Source organism: Maniola hyperantus, chromosome 3, assembly GCF_902806685.2.
Source record: "Maniola hyperantus chromosome 3, iAphHyp1.2, whole genome shotgun sequence".
Lineage (NCBI taxonomy): Eukaryota > Metazoa > Arthropoda > Insecta > Lepidoptera > Nymphalidae > Maniola > Maniola hyperantus.
In genome coordinates, this window is record NC_048538.1 from 6,521,608 (window position 1) to 6,538,205 (window position 16,598).

At 39.0% G+C, this 16,598-nt stretch overlaps 1 protein-coding gene across 3 annotated transcripts in view; it reads left to right on the forward strand.

The window, feature by feature from the left end:
- The window catches only part of Sarm (sterile alpha and armadillo motif), a 90,722-nt gene that overhangs the window by 3,942 nt on the left and 70,182 nt on the right, over positions 1–16,598 (forward strand). The window contains exon 1 of one of the 3 annotated variants that reach the window (XM_034984388.2): positions 2,312–2,973. The exons of the other annotated variants lie outside the window; for them this stretch is intronic. Coding sequence (XP_034840279.1) covers positions 2,626–2,973 — 348 coding nt within the window. The 5' untranslated portion in view covers positions 2,312–2,625. Of the gene's footprint in view, positions 1–2,311; positions 2,974–16,598 lie in introns of those variants that run through there. 3 annotated transcript variants of the gene reach the window in all.

Consider the following 16,598-nt stretch of genomic DNA (forward strand, 5'->3'; position numbering starts at 1 on the left):
CGATTTTTATTGGCGTTCCATTTTGGAACTGACCACATTGTTTAACCCTGACCGACTGAAACTGACACAGAATTGAAATAATACTAAAACGCAAAAGGGCTGTTAATTTGTGCTAGGATTATAAAAAAAATAAAAATCAGTTAAGTGCGAGTCGGACTCGCACACGAAGGGTTCCGTACCATCGTGCAAGAAAAGTTTTTATTTTTTTTAATTTTTATGTCGGCCATTTTGAAATTTTTATAAAGTATTTGGTGTTATAGTGGCAATAGTTAACATATTCTGTGAAAATTTCAATTATTACGGTTCACGAGATATAGTGCGCTGACGGACGGGTGGACGTACGTATGGAAATCGGAGGCTTAGTAATGGATTCCGTTGGCATCTTTAGGGTATCGGCAATCCTAATAACAAAAGTACTGAACAGGGTATAGGTAATAGGTATACTGTAGCCTTTGTAGTCTAAGGAAGTACACGGAACACAATAATATATAGGAAGTTCTATTGTTTTATTCTCGTTTCTCAAGTCGCAAGTACGGCGCGCATGCGGTGCGAAGCCGCAGTCCGCACGGTGCGCGGCGCGCTTTGTGTGGCATGATACTACAGCGACGTAGGACGACGCAGCGGCACCGCTCAGGCGTCGCACCGCACTGTCAACAGCTCATCCTATGGCTTCACTCTAAAACACTTTTGAAAACTGCGCATCTGCGTTTCGACTCCTTCTTTCATTGGACCCATAGCAAGTCAGTAAATTACATCTATAGTTAAAAACTTAATATAAAAACATTTAAGTAAATTCTTTTACACATACGATATTATATTATAATGATATCAAATTCATAATATGAGACAAAAACTAATAAAAGGCTCCGCTATGATTGCTAGCGTGCATGACAAGCGTGGTGATTTTATTAAGTTATATATAAATCTTCGTTAAAATGTTTGAGTTTAGTTTTTAGGGTTCCGTACCTCAAAAGGAAACACAGAACCCTCCTGAAAAGTTCACAGGATAATTCTTTAAAAAATATTTTAGGAGGTACCCTAAAAAAATTTCTGTCTTTTCCTCCTTTTGAGAGCGGAAAAAATTTAGTTTACCCTTTCGACTCTTGAGTGTTGCCTTGTTGAATACCTAGGAATTCTAAAATCAACTGTGTAAGAAACCTTTGGAAGAAAACTACCGTTTATGAAATAAATGACCGTCAAAGATTTTAGCAACCAGCATGACTACGGAACCCTTATGCTTGTTCTGAGTTCTGACTTCTGACATGCACTTGACCAGCTCCACCAGACCAGAGTGAGCTGATACTATGAACTACATCATCATCATCAACCAATAGACGTCCACTGCTGGGCATAGGTCTCTTGTAGGGACTTCCACACGCCACGGTCTTGCGCCGCCTGGATCCAGCGGCTCCCTGCGACTCGTATGAACTACATACTATGAAGTAATTTAAGTATTAAAAAGTATTGTTTTTATGACTAGTGTCATAAAAAACAATACTTTTTTGTTGTTGAGTGTATTATGTAGCCCTACATAATATAGGAATCATAGGAATGTATGTAGCAGCTTTGCAACGACTTTCAAGAAACTGTTGAAAATATTGTAATTGATGACAGGAAAATTAGTAGCAAAACTACAATTTTCCTCGTTTATGGCAATAAATATGTAAGTAGCTGTATTTTATACAAAACGGATTCAAAGAGACGCCGCATTAAAATTAAATAAAATACGTAAGTACGTACCCTCTAGTGGCAGTAGTTCGGTACGGGTACGTAGTATAAAAATATGCGAGTATCATATTTGTTTACCACATTCATAGCCAAGATTCACCTTACGTTGCATTAAGTATAGCGGAACTGCCCGAACGCAGTACGCACGTGCTTGCCCGCGGCATGCCAGTGCTGCTACGGTCTCTGAGTGTACGATAACACGCATAGGTATTATTTATCACGACCGGACTAGCAAACATACATTGGTTATTGCGATTAAATAATTACACGCTTTATTACTTTAATAATACAATAATCCGAGTGTAGTTTCAGTGTTTTTCAACTCGCTATTGAGTATAGTACTTGTCACAAGTGCGGCCTAGCACTTGGCACTGTCCAGGTCAGGGTCAGTTCCTATACTCTGTGCACTACAAGCTTTAATTAAATGCACGGCTAGCGTAAATATAGTTGCCATTGGTTACTTGGCCGTTTCCGTGGCAGCTAGACGTAAACATCGCGTGATCGATAGTATAGTGAGGAGCTGCGGTCAGGTGACGACGGCAGCGTGTGGCAGCGTGCTGTCAGCAGAGTTCGGACGGAGCGGTTCAGACGGGTACCCCGGAGGAATAATGAGTGCGCCTTGACCTTGCGGTGCGGGGGCCGAGGCGCGCGATGACGCCAGCGCGGCCGGCACGCGTTTCGGCTTTCGGGTGCGATCCTTCGCGGACGCCATCCGCGTAATCGGCGGTCAGTGTGATTCCAAAGTTTGCGTCAAAAATACCGGGGCGGGTGGGCGCCATACGCCGGGGACTCTCGACGCGCTCATTCCGCGAGCCGGCGCCGACGCCGACGCGCTTCGAACGACCGACCGATCCGACTCCCGCCGACCGAGCAATCGCGATATGATCGCACCTCGACATGGGTAATGTGCAGTGCTGCGCCAGCGATCTTCAGGGAAAACCTCCTAAGAAACCCAAGAACAAGAAGAAGAGCAAGAAAAAGCAGAAGGGAAACAGTGAAAAGACTAACGGGGTTGGTGGTGGGAAAGTTGACGAGGGTGAGCCAAAGGTAGCCACGGTGGCGGAGGACACTTCCGAGCGAGCTGCGCCGAAGGCGGCGCAGGCGCAAAACTCTCCGGCTCCCGAGGATTCAGTGAACAAGTCTCAAGAATCATTGAACAAGACACCAAGTGAAACGAATTCGGACAAAAGTGACACACCGAAAAATGAAAACACTGCAACAGCGCGGGAACGCTTCTTTGGTCAGGTACAAAAATTCATTTCATTCCTGTAGAATTATAAGGAACATGAGTAGAGCAAGCGTTCACCGGAACGGCCTACCTAATCCTCTTATCGTAGCGGAACGAATCGGTCTGGCTTTAAGAGGCCTGCTTTGCTTCACCTAATGTTATCTGTACTACTCACTATAATCACTTTTATACAATTTCTATGCCTTATCTCGGGAGTATCGTTCATCGTTTTTAAACAGATGTAGGTACATCATGTTATTCAGACATAATACATATTATATTGTAATGTATGAAATACTCGCGTAGGTACTATCACGCTTTGTTTAATTACGTAGATAAAGGTGACGGTGATTATACGTAACTAATGCAAATTAACATTGTTTACATTGAAGCGCATAGCCGGCAAAGATACTGTTGGCTTCAATAGCCCACACATAATTGTGTTAAAAGTTAAAACGTAAACACGACTACGAGTCAAACATATGAGTTAAACATAGGGCATCATGCCTTGGTTGCCTGTTTTTGTGTATATACCTACCTCTAATGTTATCTCACTTTGCGTTATTTGTTAAATGATTCTTACTTAAATATTTGAATTTATTAGACTGGTTTTCCGTGATGATCTAATGTGCATTGATTAGCTATCAAGGATACCATCGTGACCTCTCTTGGTAGGTACATTGCGGTTGAATGTCATTAATAAGTGTTAAAAGTTAGAATGATCAGTTACATTAGGTACTAATTAGAATATATATAAATTTTAGAAATATGCAAAATGTAAGTACCCATCCAGTTAGGTTCCCTGCATATTAATCATCTTCCCAATGAAAGAGTTGTGATTATACTTATCAGTTATCACAACAAATATGTAGAATAAATTATTAGCAGACTGCTCATCCGATTTTTTTTCTAATAACACTGCTTCTATGATACATCGATTTTATCGTTCGAAAAATCTTGAGTGAAATGCTTACAGCTGCCTAACATAGCTGATTGATCCTGCTCCAAATTAATCGTATCTCTATACTTAATAGATTTATTAATCTTACAGCAATCAGGTATTTTTGAGTTGTTATGTGAATCACTACCTACTACGGTTTCATGTCTTTTGAAAAAATGGGTCACTACAGAGATATGGTACATCTAATCCTAAATCCTTAGAAACGTGAATGAAAATTAAAATAAAAAAATTAATAAAGAATTTATGTAAGGAAAGTAAGTGTATCTTCTTCTTTATTATTAATTTTTTTGATCGATGATTTTTACAGACAAATAAATTCGTTCTATATTTCAGAACTTGTTGTACCACGTAGTAGAGAAAAGTGTCAAACAGCTTCAATAACTTCTTTCGCAATCTAATTTCTTGGTAATTCGCCATCTAATTTCTCAGTAATTCGCAATTTCACAATCTAATTTCCAATTAATTCACCCACACCAAACCCAGTTCCCACGAATATCACTAAACAGTCCAAATAATAGAGAGCCTCAATAGCTCAACAGGTAAAGGAGTTGACTGAAAACCGAAAGGTCGACGGTTCAAACCCCGCCCGTTGCACTATTGTCGTACCTACTCCTAGCACAAGCTTGACGCTTAGTTGGAGAGGAAAGGGGAATATTAGTCATTTAACATGGCTAATGTTCTTAAAAAAAAAGGATAAAATAATGTGAAAGTCTGAATGTTTGTATATTTGTTACTCCTTCACGCCACAATGACAACAGATTTTGCTGAAATTTGGAATTAAGATAGCTTATACCTACCCTGACTTAAGACATAAAAACTTTTATACCGGAAAAGAGTTCCCTCGGGATTTAAAAAACCTATATCCACATGGACGAAGTCGAGGGCATCATCTAGTAATTATCGAAAATAGGTTGGGGATTGAAGTAAATATAGCCCGTTCGTTGATTCTTTGACATTCGTATCGAGAAGTCATTGAATTCGTGGATTGGGATGTGGGGGGAATGGGACTTACTCACATGCTGACTCAGAGGAAAAAGTGACCGGTTCCGATTATACTTGTTTTTGGAGCAGATCCAGCCGATTCCTGAAATAAACGCGGTTCCGAGTTGGTGCGAGATTTTATACGAGCGTTTGTTTAGTAGTTTGTTATGCTTTCATGCGTTTCGTTTTGCCGTCCTATTGACACGAATGAGCGCATTTAAAGCGTTATTGACCGTTTTCGAGAAGGATATAAATCCGATGGCCGCTATTTCGTCCGCGTGGATATCGCACTAAATCCAGTTGACTATACTTAGTTAATTTAATTGAAGGTTAAGGTCGCCCATATTATTGAAGGTGCATGATAGCGCATTTGTGGGAAATTAATAAATTACATCATATATTGCATATAAAAATTTTCCTTTACATAAAATTGTCGACTATTGACTGATTTTTATGACCACACTAGGTTCTGCCAGCGGCTTCGCCCGCGTGGCCTACAGGAAACAAATGGCATTTTTTAAGCTATTTTTTTGAGGGTAAATAACTTGAAAAATGACGGACTTTCATACAAACTTCCATCCCCCATTTAACTCACTTAGGGGTGGAATTTTGAAAAATCCTTTCTTAGTGGATACCTACTCTTTACAAAGAATAGACCTTCCAAATTTCATGTCTTTAATACCAGCGGTTTAGGCTGTGCGTTGATATATATGTCAGCCAGTCAGTCAGTCAGGACTTTGAATTTTATATATATAGATTGTTTTCACAATACTATTTATTGCACGTAAATTCTCAATGAATTGTTTGGGAATAAAACTGAATGCATTGAAAAAGATTGCTTTATTATGCAGAAACAAGTAGGTCTCGTGTTCATTTTGCGTTATTCAGGTTTTGGCACATCACCAGATACGATGTGGAGCGACCGCATTTTAACGTTTGAACTAAAGATAAAATATTTAATTGATATTTGCCTTAAAAAAGTGAATGTGGAAACATCTGAAAAAAGAAGATAAAGGATTATTTTATTTATTACAAAGTAGAAAATGCATGTATTGAATCGGTAACTAGTCTCTATTAGTATTTCGTCGCAAACATATCTATTGAAATATAATTTCAATAGTTAAGTTACGTTGCATTTAATCAATATCTGAAATGGACGAATTTTTTTGGTGACTATTTTGAACTTGCTACCTCCTCCTAATATTTGAAATTAAAATCAACTTAGGTATTTATTTCACGTAGGCTTAGTACATCTTCTACTAATTACTTACTATTGCTATTACTGCAGTAATTCTGGCTCTTATAAAATCATAACCCTTCCTTTTGGTTTTGCCGTAGTCGGGTAATAAAAAGTCAAGTCCATGTGTCTGTACTGCTGGTGTTGCAGTGACTCTAGCACCGATTTGAATAGTAGATTACTCAGGTAGTAGTGGGGTAAAGATTAAATGACGTAAGGTCACCTATTAGATGAGACAATGTCGAGCGACCTACTCGTGGTCCGAGTCGCGCACAAGTTCATAAATAAAATAAATAAATAAATAAAAACAGGTCAATGGCGTCTGACGTCATATCTCGATAAATAAATCTCGGGCCATTGACGATATACGCCAAGTATGTATGCTTAGCCGCACCTAAATCTCAAGTATAGTACGCGACAGGTTGAGATGGCAATCGTGGTGGGGGCGCCCTGCACACCCGCGCAACCCCCGCGTTAACCCGGTGAGGGATAGCGCGGGTGACGTGCAGTTGTGCGGGGCGTCCCCCCGCCTCATACCCCGATAGCCATCTCGAACTGTCGCGTACTATAGGTATTTAAAAATCTGTTATAAAATAGTGATGGGTAACCTAAGAATAAATAATATTTTATGTCGATTCTTTGGCCATTATTTTCTTCGGCCTGAGCGTGCTGATAACAAACAGCCTTTATTCAGGGTTTGTGCTTCATTTTATGTCGATTTATTTGACGAGTTTCACAATTATTGTAACAATGGCAAAAAGTAGTTAGTCTAGGTTCTATGTTTTAATAATATAGGCAAAACGCAGATTATATGAAGAAACTCACGAGACAGGACTTGCGAATAAATTATTTATACCTTATTAAACTTTAGGAAAAATAGGTTCCTCCTGCGTGCCAGCTGCTGATTTTAAGGCAAACTTTCGAGAACTTTTTTATAATAAGCATAGAGCAGAAATACCTACTATCTATAACTATCGGAACGTATTTTACCTAATGTACATTAGGTAAAATACGTTCCGATAGCGATATGTACATACCTACATGCAATGGAGTGCAGGTCATGAAGATATTAAAGCTCTGCTTACCGTATAAGCTCAATGTTTATTTTTGACTAGCTGTTGCCCGCGACTTCGTGTGCGTCCCGCGGGACTTTTCTTTTCCCGTGGATTCCCCATAAAATTTATTTCATGCAACGGTGGCATCTTTCATGATAAGGGTCCTGACAATTACAAATACAACAAAAAAAGAATTAACCGATTTTGTGCAGTCGTTCGGAAGTTATACGCGTAGGTACAATACATATATTTCGGCGATTCATTTTTATTTATATCCTCCTTCTTTCAAGCGATTCAAGGACCGGCGAGGAATTTTGCCTAGTGAGGTCGGACTCGAACTGCTTGTAGATGAGGAAACCTCGAACCGAATATTACGTATCTGGTATCCGAAAGTGTCTCCTCATCTTCCAACACTTCCCGAACACGGTACGCCAGTGTAGCCTGCTACTTACTGATCATGAGCTTGCTAAATGAAAATTAATGAATCGAGTTGTAAAAAGATTATTTGGATACTTCGGAATCTCGATGTTTGGCGGTCGTTGATGTGGGATAGTTATTATATTATTATCGCTGTTGGCGGTCTTTCCGCCCATCACTATTTTTGGGTTTGATACTGAGTATGAACTGTGACGTCGTTGTCGGTTTGAATGTTTTGATCAGTTCGATTGGCGTGACTCACAACTACAATTGTTCTAATACCGCTATAATTGTAATAGTATAATCTGATAAATATTATCCAAAAATAAATAATCAGAACATAATGTACTTATCGCACGCGGACTGAGAGTTCGATCTATTTATGTAGGATGACGATTACCTACTTACTTAATTTACAATAATTCGTCTGCAAGTTCGCTTTGATGACTGATAATACTGAACTGTTGCTTGTGTTCCGAATTTCCGATGGACTTCCGATTCTTCTTTCTTGAAAGCCTTTGCGGAGGCACCTTACTTGTTTTGGGTGTTTGTAGTGTAATGTAGTGCCTAATATTGGCGAAATAATAAAAAACCCGGAAACACCAGTGCGATGCGATCTAGCCGGAAAAAACAGAAGCTTCGAAGGACAGTCTCAAGAAATTGTGGCAGCCTCAATTTGACATTCGGGGCTTCCGTATAAATTACTAAACAAGAACCGTATGCAGACACATCTGACACTCTCATCCATTTCAACACAGATTGTTTTACTATACAGTGTACCCTTATGTAGTCGACATCCAATTTACTCATGTCTCATACCAAACGTTTTTGCTCAATGTGTTTGATACGAACCGCTAATGTGTGGATTACCCTTCCGGCGTTCATGGTTCCTGCCAAGTATACTTAAATACCAAGCAAGAGTGTATAGAGTGCATCTTCTAGGCAAGCGCGCTCCTACCTAGACCTCATCAGACTTGGTTGACGTGAAGCGCAAGCCCATCCCACAAAAAAACTTGTCGGTACCTACTTAGTAGGTATTTGTTTTGTAAACAAGCTACTTGAGTGATTTGATTTTATGTTTACACCGAATGTGTAATTATTCGGAAAGTAACATTATTTTACTTTGATACAAAGTGCTTTGATTTGATCCAGATTGACAAAACGAACGAAGCGCGAAAATTTTCAAAGGCATCGCGCCAAAAGTATTCTTAAATCATCATTAATAATATTATACGCTTGCGAAACGAAGTCATAGCCATCAGAGGTGTGAAAGAATAATAAATGAAGGTATATGAAAAAAGATTTAATACCCGGCTGAGTTTAGTGTAGCCTTTAGTTTTAAGTTTGCGTAAGAATTATCACCACTAAGTAAGTACGAGTATATCTTACAAATCCAACAACTGACAATCAAAAGTGCAATTTATTACCTACTTTGAATAAATTATTTGATTTGAATGCTATGGCATTATTGCATACCTAGTACCTACTAAGAGTAACAACTATAGGAATAAGGAACGTAACAGGTCTATATTTGAGCCTCAATAGCTCAACGGTTGAGGAGCGGGCTAAATTCCGAAGGGTCGGCGGTTCAAACCCCACCCGTAGCACTATTGTCGTACCTACTCCTAGCACAAGCTTTACGCTTAGTTGGAGGGGAAAGGGGAATGTTAGCCCTGATTAGCATGGCTAATATTCTTTTAAAAAAATCTAAGCTAGGTATGGATCTAATTAAATTATATACTATGCTTATTATATTAGAGTAGGTATCTACCGAATTTATTATGTAAACGAGAAAGACAAGGCAAATAGGTAATTAGCCTTATGATCATTGACTAAATTACTTAGGCTATAGGGTGTACTTAATAATAACTACTGATATATTTTGTAGCTTCCTCATATATAACTGACATCTCAAGACATGCTAGTTACTAATTACCTTATTTGCGTAATACAAATAATACAATGGTAGATAAATAATAAGAATAATAGACGTAATACAATGATAGATAAACAATAAGAATAATAGGTCAAGGTGAAGGTAGGTATATCTCTGTAACTATTGGGCCGTTTCTAACTATACAGAATCTCAACGGTATAGGTAGGCAGGTACCTACCTAGGTTATTTTTAGTTAGGTAGACCTACTAGTTGAGGTATCTAGGATAGGTATTCATTGAGATTCACACAAATAGGCAGAGCTTAATTTTTCAATTTTCCATTTTAAATGAGTCATTGTTCTGTTTCCAACACAGTTCAGAAGCATTAGATTGAGATAATGACGGGAACCGCCCACGATGAAATTCTCTTCTAAATATAATCTAAGTACATTTAAACGCACGATGAAAATGTATGCCCAACTTCGAGTAAGCCGAACAATTAATGTAAGCCTGAAATAATGTACCGGCTAGGTGTAGTGGGAAGTGGCTGGATGAGGAAGGCAGGACCGGCTGTGGTGGCGCTCTTTAAGGAAGGCTCATGTCTATAGGCTGATGATGATGATGACGATGAACCATAAGAGCCCTAGTAGATCTTACCTTGTCAAAACCAGCTACTATAGATGCAAGAGGCGCATTTTTCAGTGCTGAAAAGTGAAAACGCGAGTGATTTCAATAGCATAGGATGATGGGCGCACTGTAAAAATGCATAGGCCAGGTCAGGGCCACCGCCTGATCAATTTATAAGCATTTTTTACTGCACCTGATGCGGTCGACTCTTGTTGGCGACATCATACATTTGAAAGAAAAGTTTATTTACCTATCGCTTTCGTCTCGTATTCGGTCACAGGTAAGTCTAATTGAGTAAACGGTTTTTGAGTAATGCGCACACAAACGAACAGTCAAATTATTGTATCTACTACCTAGTTTATAAGTATTGCAATGCGTGACAGAAAAATGAAATCCCATTCACAAACGCAATATTTTAACAACAATTTTTAACCATATTTACACAATGATTTGCGCATACACAAGTTGATTTTAATTATTCCGTGGACGTTGAAGATCCGGGTTACTGCAAATATCGTCATTGTGTCCTTCATTCTACTAACATAATATTACGAATAGGTAATAGGTAAAAACCGTTCAACAACGAGTCGGACTCGCACACGAAGGGTTCCGTACCAACCTATAAGAAATAACACTTTTTATTATCATATAAATTTGCACGGCGGCCATTTTTAAAATTTTATTATTTGTTATAGCGGCAAAAGAAATACACACTTTGTGAAAATTTTAACTCTCTACCTGTTACGGTTCATGAGATATAGCCCCTGACATAGATGGACGGACGGTTGCGCTCCATTTTACCAAAAATTGAAACTATTTTATTTTTCAAAGTGATCGTAACGATATAGTCGTGTCGTATAGTATAACGCATAGGCATCGTGCATAGGTCTATTTCCAAGCCACGCAATTACCCAATTGACTTTTCACATACCGCGTGTGGTCCCAATGATGATGCGTCTAAATTATCACCCTTTGACACCTATAATGGCGCCCGAGGTTGCTCTACTGAGTACACATTCATAAAAGCGATTATCATTAATTCCAACGCTTGAAGTTTTATTGTGAGTGACTTATGAATGAGTACTGTAAAATATGGTTGTTTCAGGCTATCTAAGGAAGGATAAGTCCCGCAAATTGCTATTGCGGCGGAACTATGTCTCATTAACATCGAAATGACGTTATTTTGACGTCAGCTGAAACAAAAATATACCGTCAGCTTGAAACTTCAGCCTAGTGCGCACGTCACTAAAATGGCGGCCACGCACATTAGCAATTTGCGGGACTTATATACCTATCTAGTTCAAGGTTTAACCTTGCTAATGCTATTTAATGGTCTAAATACAATCTGGCATGAAGTAGGAATTTGGGTTAGGCTAGGACTTAGGAAAGGTACTTTTTACTGAGGATTATTTTTTATCATTGGGAGTATTTTACTTTCCGACTAAGTAATCGTATTCTTAGGCTGCTCATTTGAACCATGTAGGTAGGGATTGCAATCCCGCAAAACGGGATCCGGCATTCCCGCGGGATCCCGCTCCACTTATTAATCTGCTGGATCCCGCACCTTCAAAACGCGGATCCGCGGATCCCGCAAATTTAAATCTACCGTTAAAACATTCGTGAAGTTTTGCGTAAGAAAGCGAGTGGCTCGAGCACGACGTTGCCATTTCGCACAGTGGCGGGGGCTGGCGGGCGGCTTCGTGTCAGTTCGTGACGTTCGTGTCAGTCAGTTTCACATAGACTCACCGTGGTTATTAGTCTTAATAGTCTTATATGAATAAGACTATTAAGACTGAATTACAAACATCATAAAACTGTTGTTAGATGTAAGGGTAAAATTAAACAAAACTTTTGATGCTAAACATTTAAAAATTAAGGTCTAATAAGGCTGATTACTAATTACTCGTACTTAATTATAATTTCATTGTTATTTTGTTAGAAAACAAATAGTTTTTGTTGCATAATGTAAGACATGTTTAATAATACTTGATTTTTTAAACAAAAACCAATAGTTTCAATTCGATTTTATAACATAATTTTAAATAAGATAAAGTATTAACTTTTCGATCTTATAGCCCTATAAGATCAAAAAATTAATACTTTATCTTACATACAAACGGGGCAAAAAGTTGAACTACTGTGAATAATTTCAAATATGCGGGATCCCGCGGGATCCCGCATATCAATCCCGCGGGATTGAGTGAGCTGCGGGATTGCAATCCCTACATGTAGGTACCTACTACCTATCTAGTTGTAATTATATGGTTTGCCATTTGTAAGTATAATTCTTTTCTCTGAGTGTTCACCTACGTTACGTAGTGCATGCGCAAACACAGGTGCACTCTCTATTATTTCATGGTCCGATGGGATGGCAATCCAACACGAGCGGAGAGAGATTATGCCCTAGAACGACGGCTTTAATACGTGCGCTGAAAGCACAGGAGTTACGCCGCAATTCGTAACTCCGGGCTAGAACCTACCAATTGAGAGTTTCTTAATGGAAACCCCACGACCATTCGAACCCAGGACCTCATCGAACGGTAGTCGAACATAATAGGTATTAACCATAAGGCAGTCAAGGTTTTAAGAGCTTTTTTCTCTAAAATGTAAACCTCCCCTAAGAAAGGATTTTCCGACCGACCGAAGAGACGCCGGGGCAGGTCAGCTTCTATTTAAAAAAATCAATATAATAGTATCAAGTAGGTAGGTAGGTACTAGGTAGGTACTAGGTAGGTAGGTACTAGGTAGGTAGGTACTTTTGCGATAGGTAACTCTAGTTCGCGCGCTCGTCCGTCTTGCTTAGTCGCAGGAAAATTTAATAAAGAAGTAATACGATAGTGTCACTCCGGTTACCGGGGCAATGACCTCCGTTGTTCCTCGCCGACATTCGGCTCGTCACCGGTAAATTACAAGCCACCGAATTACGGTCGAATTTAAAACAGTCAAATTCTTTCGTAACGAAGCAATGAGACGTTTTCCGTTAGGCCTATTGCAGGCGAATAAAAAGTAGGTAGGTAGGTCTAGGTATAGTCCGCGACCGGTCGAGAAAGCAATCGGGGTAAAAGGCGGGAGGACACCCTCACGTCACGTGTGCGGGGCGTTCCCTCCCCGATTGTCATCTCAAGCTGTCGCGTACTATATATAGGTAGGTAATAGATAGGTACGCGACGAATCAATGGTGACGGGGATGTTGTCTATTGAAAATGACCACAGACGGCAAACGATAATAGTGCATGCTACATACTCTGCTATGGACCTGAACATCTTAGGGTTAATCTTTTTTCGGGTTCCATACCTCAAAAGAAAAATGGAACCCTATAAAGGGTTTTTTTCGCTTTAGTATAGGCAGGTACTTGAATTTCGACATATTTTATATATATTATAGAATATTTCGACAAACTTATTTCGTCGTTCGTCTGCAGTAGTTCCTAAATGCATCTGAAATATAGATTGGTTGAACTTTAATCAATCAAGTAAATTAACTTTATTGTATGGCGCAGTTATTCGCAAGTTGGAACTGACTGCCGCGAATTTTAATGTACCCTACCTAACCTAACATTTTAGAAAACATTTTTTTATTCTAATGTTATCAAAATCGATACTAGAAAATAAATGTTAGGACTTGGGAGTGATGATAATTATGTATGTGATATTATGTCCATTGTTGATGACAAGTTTCCGGCTTTTAAATAAAAAAACCGGTCAAGTGCGAGTCGGACTAGCACACGAAGGGTTCCGACTTCCGTACCATCATAGAAGAAATAACACTTCTTTTTTTTCATGGTGGCCATTTTGAAACTTTTATGATTTGTTGTTATAGCGGCAATAGAAAAAATACCTACACATTCCGTGAAAATTTCAACTCTCTACCTTTACGGTTCACGAGATAGGTACAGCCCGCTGACAGACAGACGGATGGACGGACAGACAATGGAGTCTTAGTTAGGGTCCTGTTAGCACCCTTCGGGTACGGAACCCTAGGAAGTGCAACTATAGAATGCCATGCTAAGGAAGTCATGCAAGTGTTAGCGTAAGGCATTTTGCTGGCATACATTTATCAGGCGCCTGAATATCCTTAACGAATAGAAATGGCAACCATTCGTCCTCGCGTGTTTTCTAATGCACTTCTGCAGGAGTAACATACTACTAGGCCCTAGGGGGATGATATTTGTTCTAGAAATCTAAGTCTGTTAGAGATACCTCCAGAACACAGACTCAAACAGTAGATACAATATATGTGAATAGTGCTAATGTACCTTCGCGAATAACGAATAGGATCCCTTTAAATGTATTTTTTGGAACAAATCCAAGTTCCGAAAATTTAGCCTAGCTCTAATCTAAGACATAAAATAAACTTATGAGCCGAATTTCAGTACAAGTTTTAAGCGGCAATAGCCTAGAGGTTAAGACGTCGGCCTCCTATTCGTTCCGTCGGGGGTTCGATCTCAATTTTCAGAGTTACGTGTACCTATATGAGTTTTACTTTTAAGCAATTGAATAGTTACTTTAACGGCGAAGAAAAACATGGCGAGGAAACCTGCATGTGTGAGAGTTCCCCACAATGTTCTCAAAGATGTGTGAAGTCTGTCTATTCACACTAGGTCAGCGTGGCGGACTATGCCCTAAACCATTCTCATTCTGAGACAAGACCCGTGCTTAGTGGTGGACGGGCGCGGCGATGGGTTCATGACATTAGAATAGAATAGAATAGAATAGAATAGAATAGAATAGAATAGAATGTTTTTTTATTCATGTAAACTTTTTACAAGTGTTTATGAATAGTCAGGTAGTTTTAATTTACCACTGGTTCGGAACGCCGTTCCCACCGAGAAGAACCAGCAAGAAACTCGGCGGTTGCTCTTTTTAATTTTTCAATTTACTATGTTATTATACCGTACTATACAAGCCATTGCAGCCCCGTGCATTGCTGGAGCGAGTCAAATCCAAGCTTTTTTTTATTTTATTTAGCCTGTGGATTTACCAAATAGAATGTGGTCCGCGTAATATTAATATGTTTGCCCAATCCGTCCAGTAGTTTGAGCTGTGCGTTGATAGATCAGTCAGTCAGTCAGTCACCTTTTCCTTTTATATATTTAAATTAAAAGAATCCCAATAACACTCAGGTACCTAGTCGAGACTCCGAACAAAGTACAGTACGCGCCCGAAAGTAATGTACATCGACCTTTAGAAGGAGATAGCAAATTTGTAGAGCACTGTCTTTGTCGTCTAGACCGTCAAAACGTCATATAGGTATTAGCACAGGTATGAGTGACATAGACAACGCTGTACAAAGCCGAAATGTCATCCTAAAGGCCGATGTAGGTACATCACTTTCGGCCGCGTACGGCGTACTGTAATTTCATGGCCACGCGCGGTCAGCTGTTCGAATATGGAATTGAAACTACCATTACATTGTATAAATAATGTTTCGCGATAAAATGCCCATACTTATATTAGAAGTAATATTTTAACTTGACATCCGAGAATAAAACGAACCTTGTAAGTAAATAGAAACAATGTCTTCTTTGTTAGGCCGCAGGCGCCACCGAGGCGCCTACTACGACCTGCCTACCTAGTACCTACGACGACAATAAACAGTTCAATTTCTGTTCGAATCCAGAACATTATTTTTAAAATACCGAAATACTCCACGTTTCATATTCGGTAGGTTACAAGCAATTAGCTTGTCTTTACTCGAGGATCATTTACATTTTTCAAGAAAACGTACACAAAAAACGATTTTCCCGAAATTCACGGATTAACCTAGATAAGTAAATTATAATCCATGAATTTCACGTAAATCGATTATGAGAACGAGATAGCAAAAAGATACAAACCAAGAGTTATATTTTTACTTTAGGTAGATATGTATATATATCAGGAATGTTATCGACGTCATTCATTAACAAAATCACTATCATGGTAGGTACCTACTAAATATTAGTATTAGGTAGGTAGGTACTTCACTGTCTTTATTACTCATTATAAAAGGTGCTCCGCCGAGATTGTCTGTTCGTTAGCCTTCGCTTTGATTAGCATCACATACTTTCTGGTTTGTGGATTAGCATCTAAAGTTTTTCCGAGTTGTTTCCGAGATTCAAGCTGTTTCATCAGAATCAGTTAAAATACCCGTGGGAACCCCTTAATTTTCCGGGATAATAAGTATTCTCTGGGATGCAAGCTATCTTTGTTCCAATTTCGTTAAAATCAATTAAACGGATGGCCGTGAAAGTACCTAAGGCAAAAGTAAACTAAGTAGTTTACTTTTGCCTTACTTTCACGGCCATCCGTTTAATTGATTTTTAGGCAAGTTTTATATTTTTATTCTTTTGGGAACTTAAATATTCCTACGATTTTTTATGAATAAAAAAGAATACTAAGTACTGTAGGGTCTACAAAATTTTGTTTTAAAATACTTAAGCTTTTAAAATATCGTATGGTTAATTACAAAAGTTGAATTAGGTAAAACTTTTAGGTACCGACCTAACA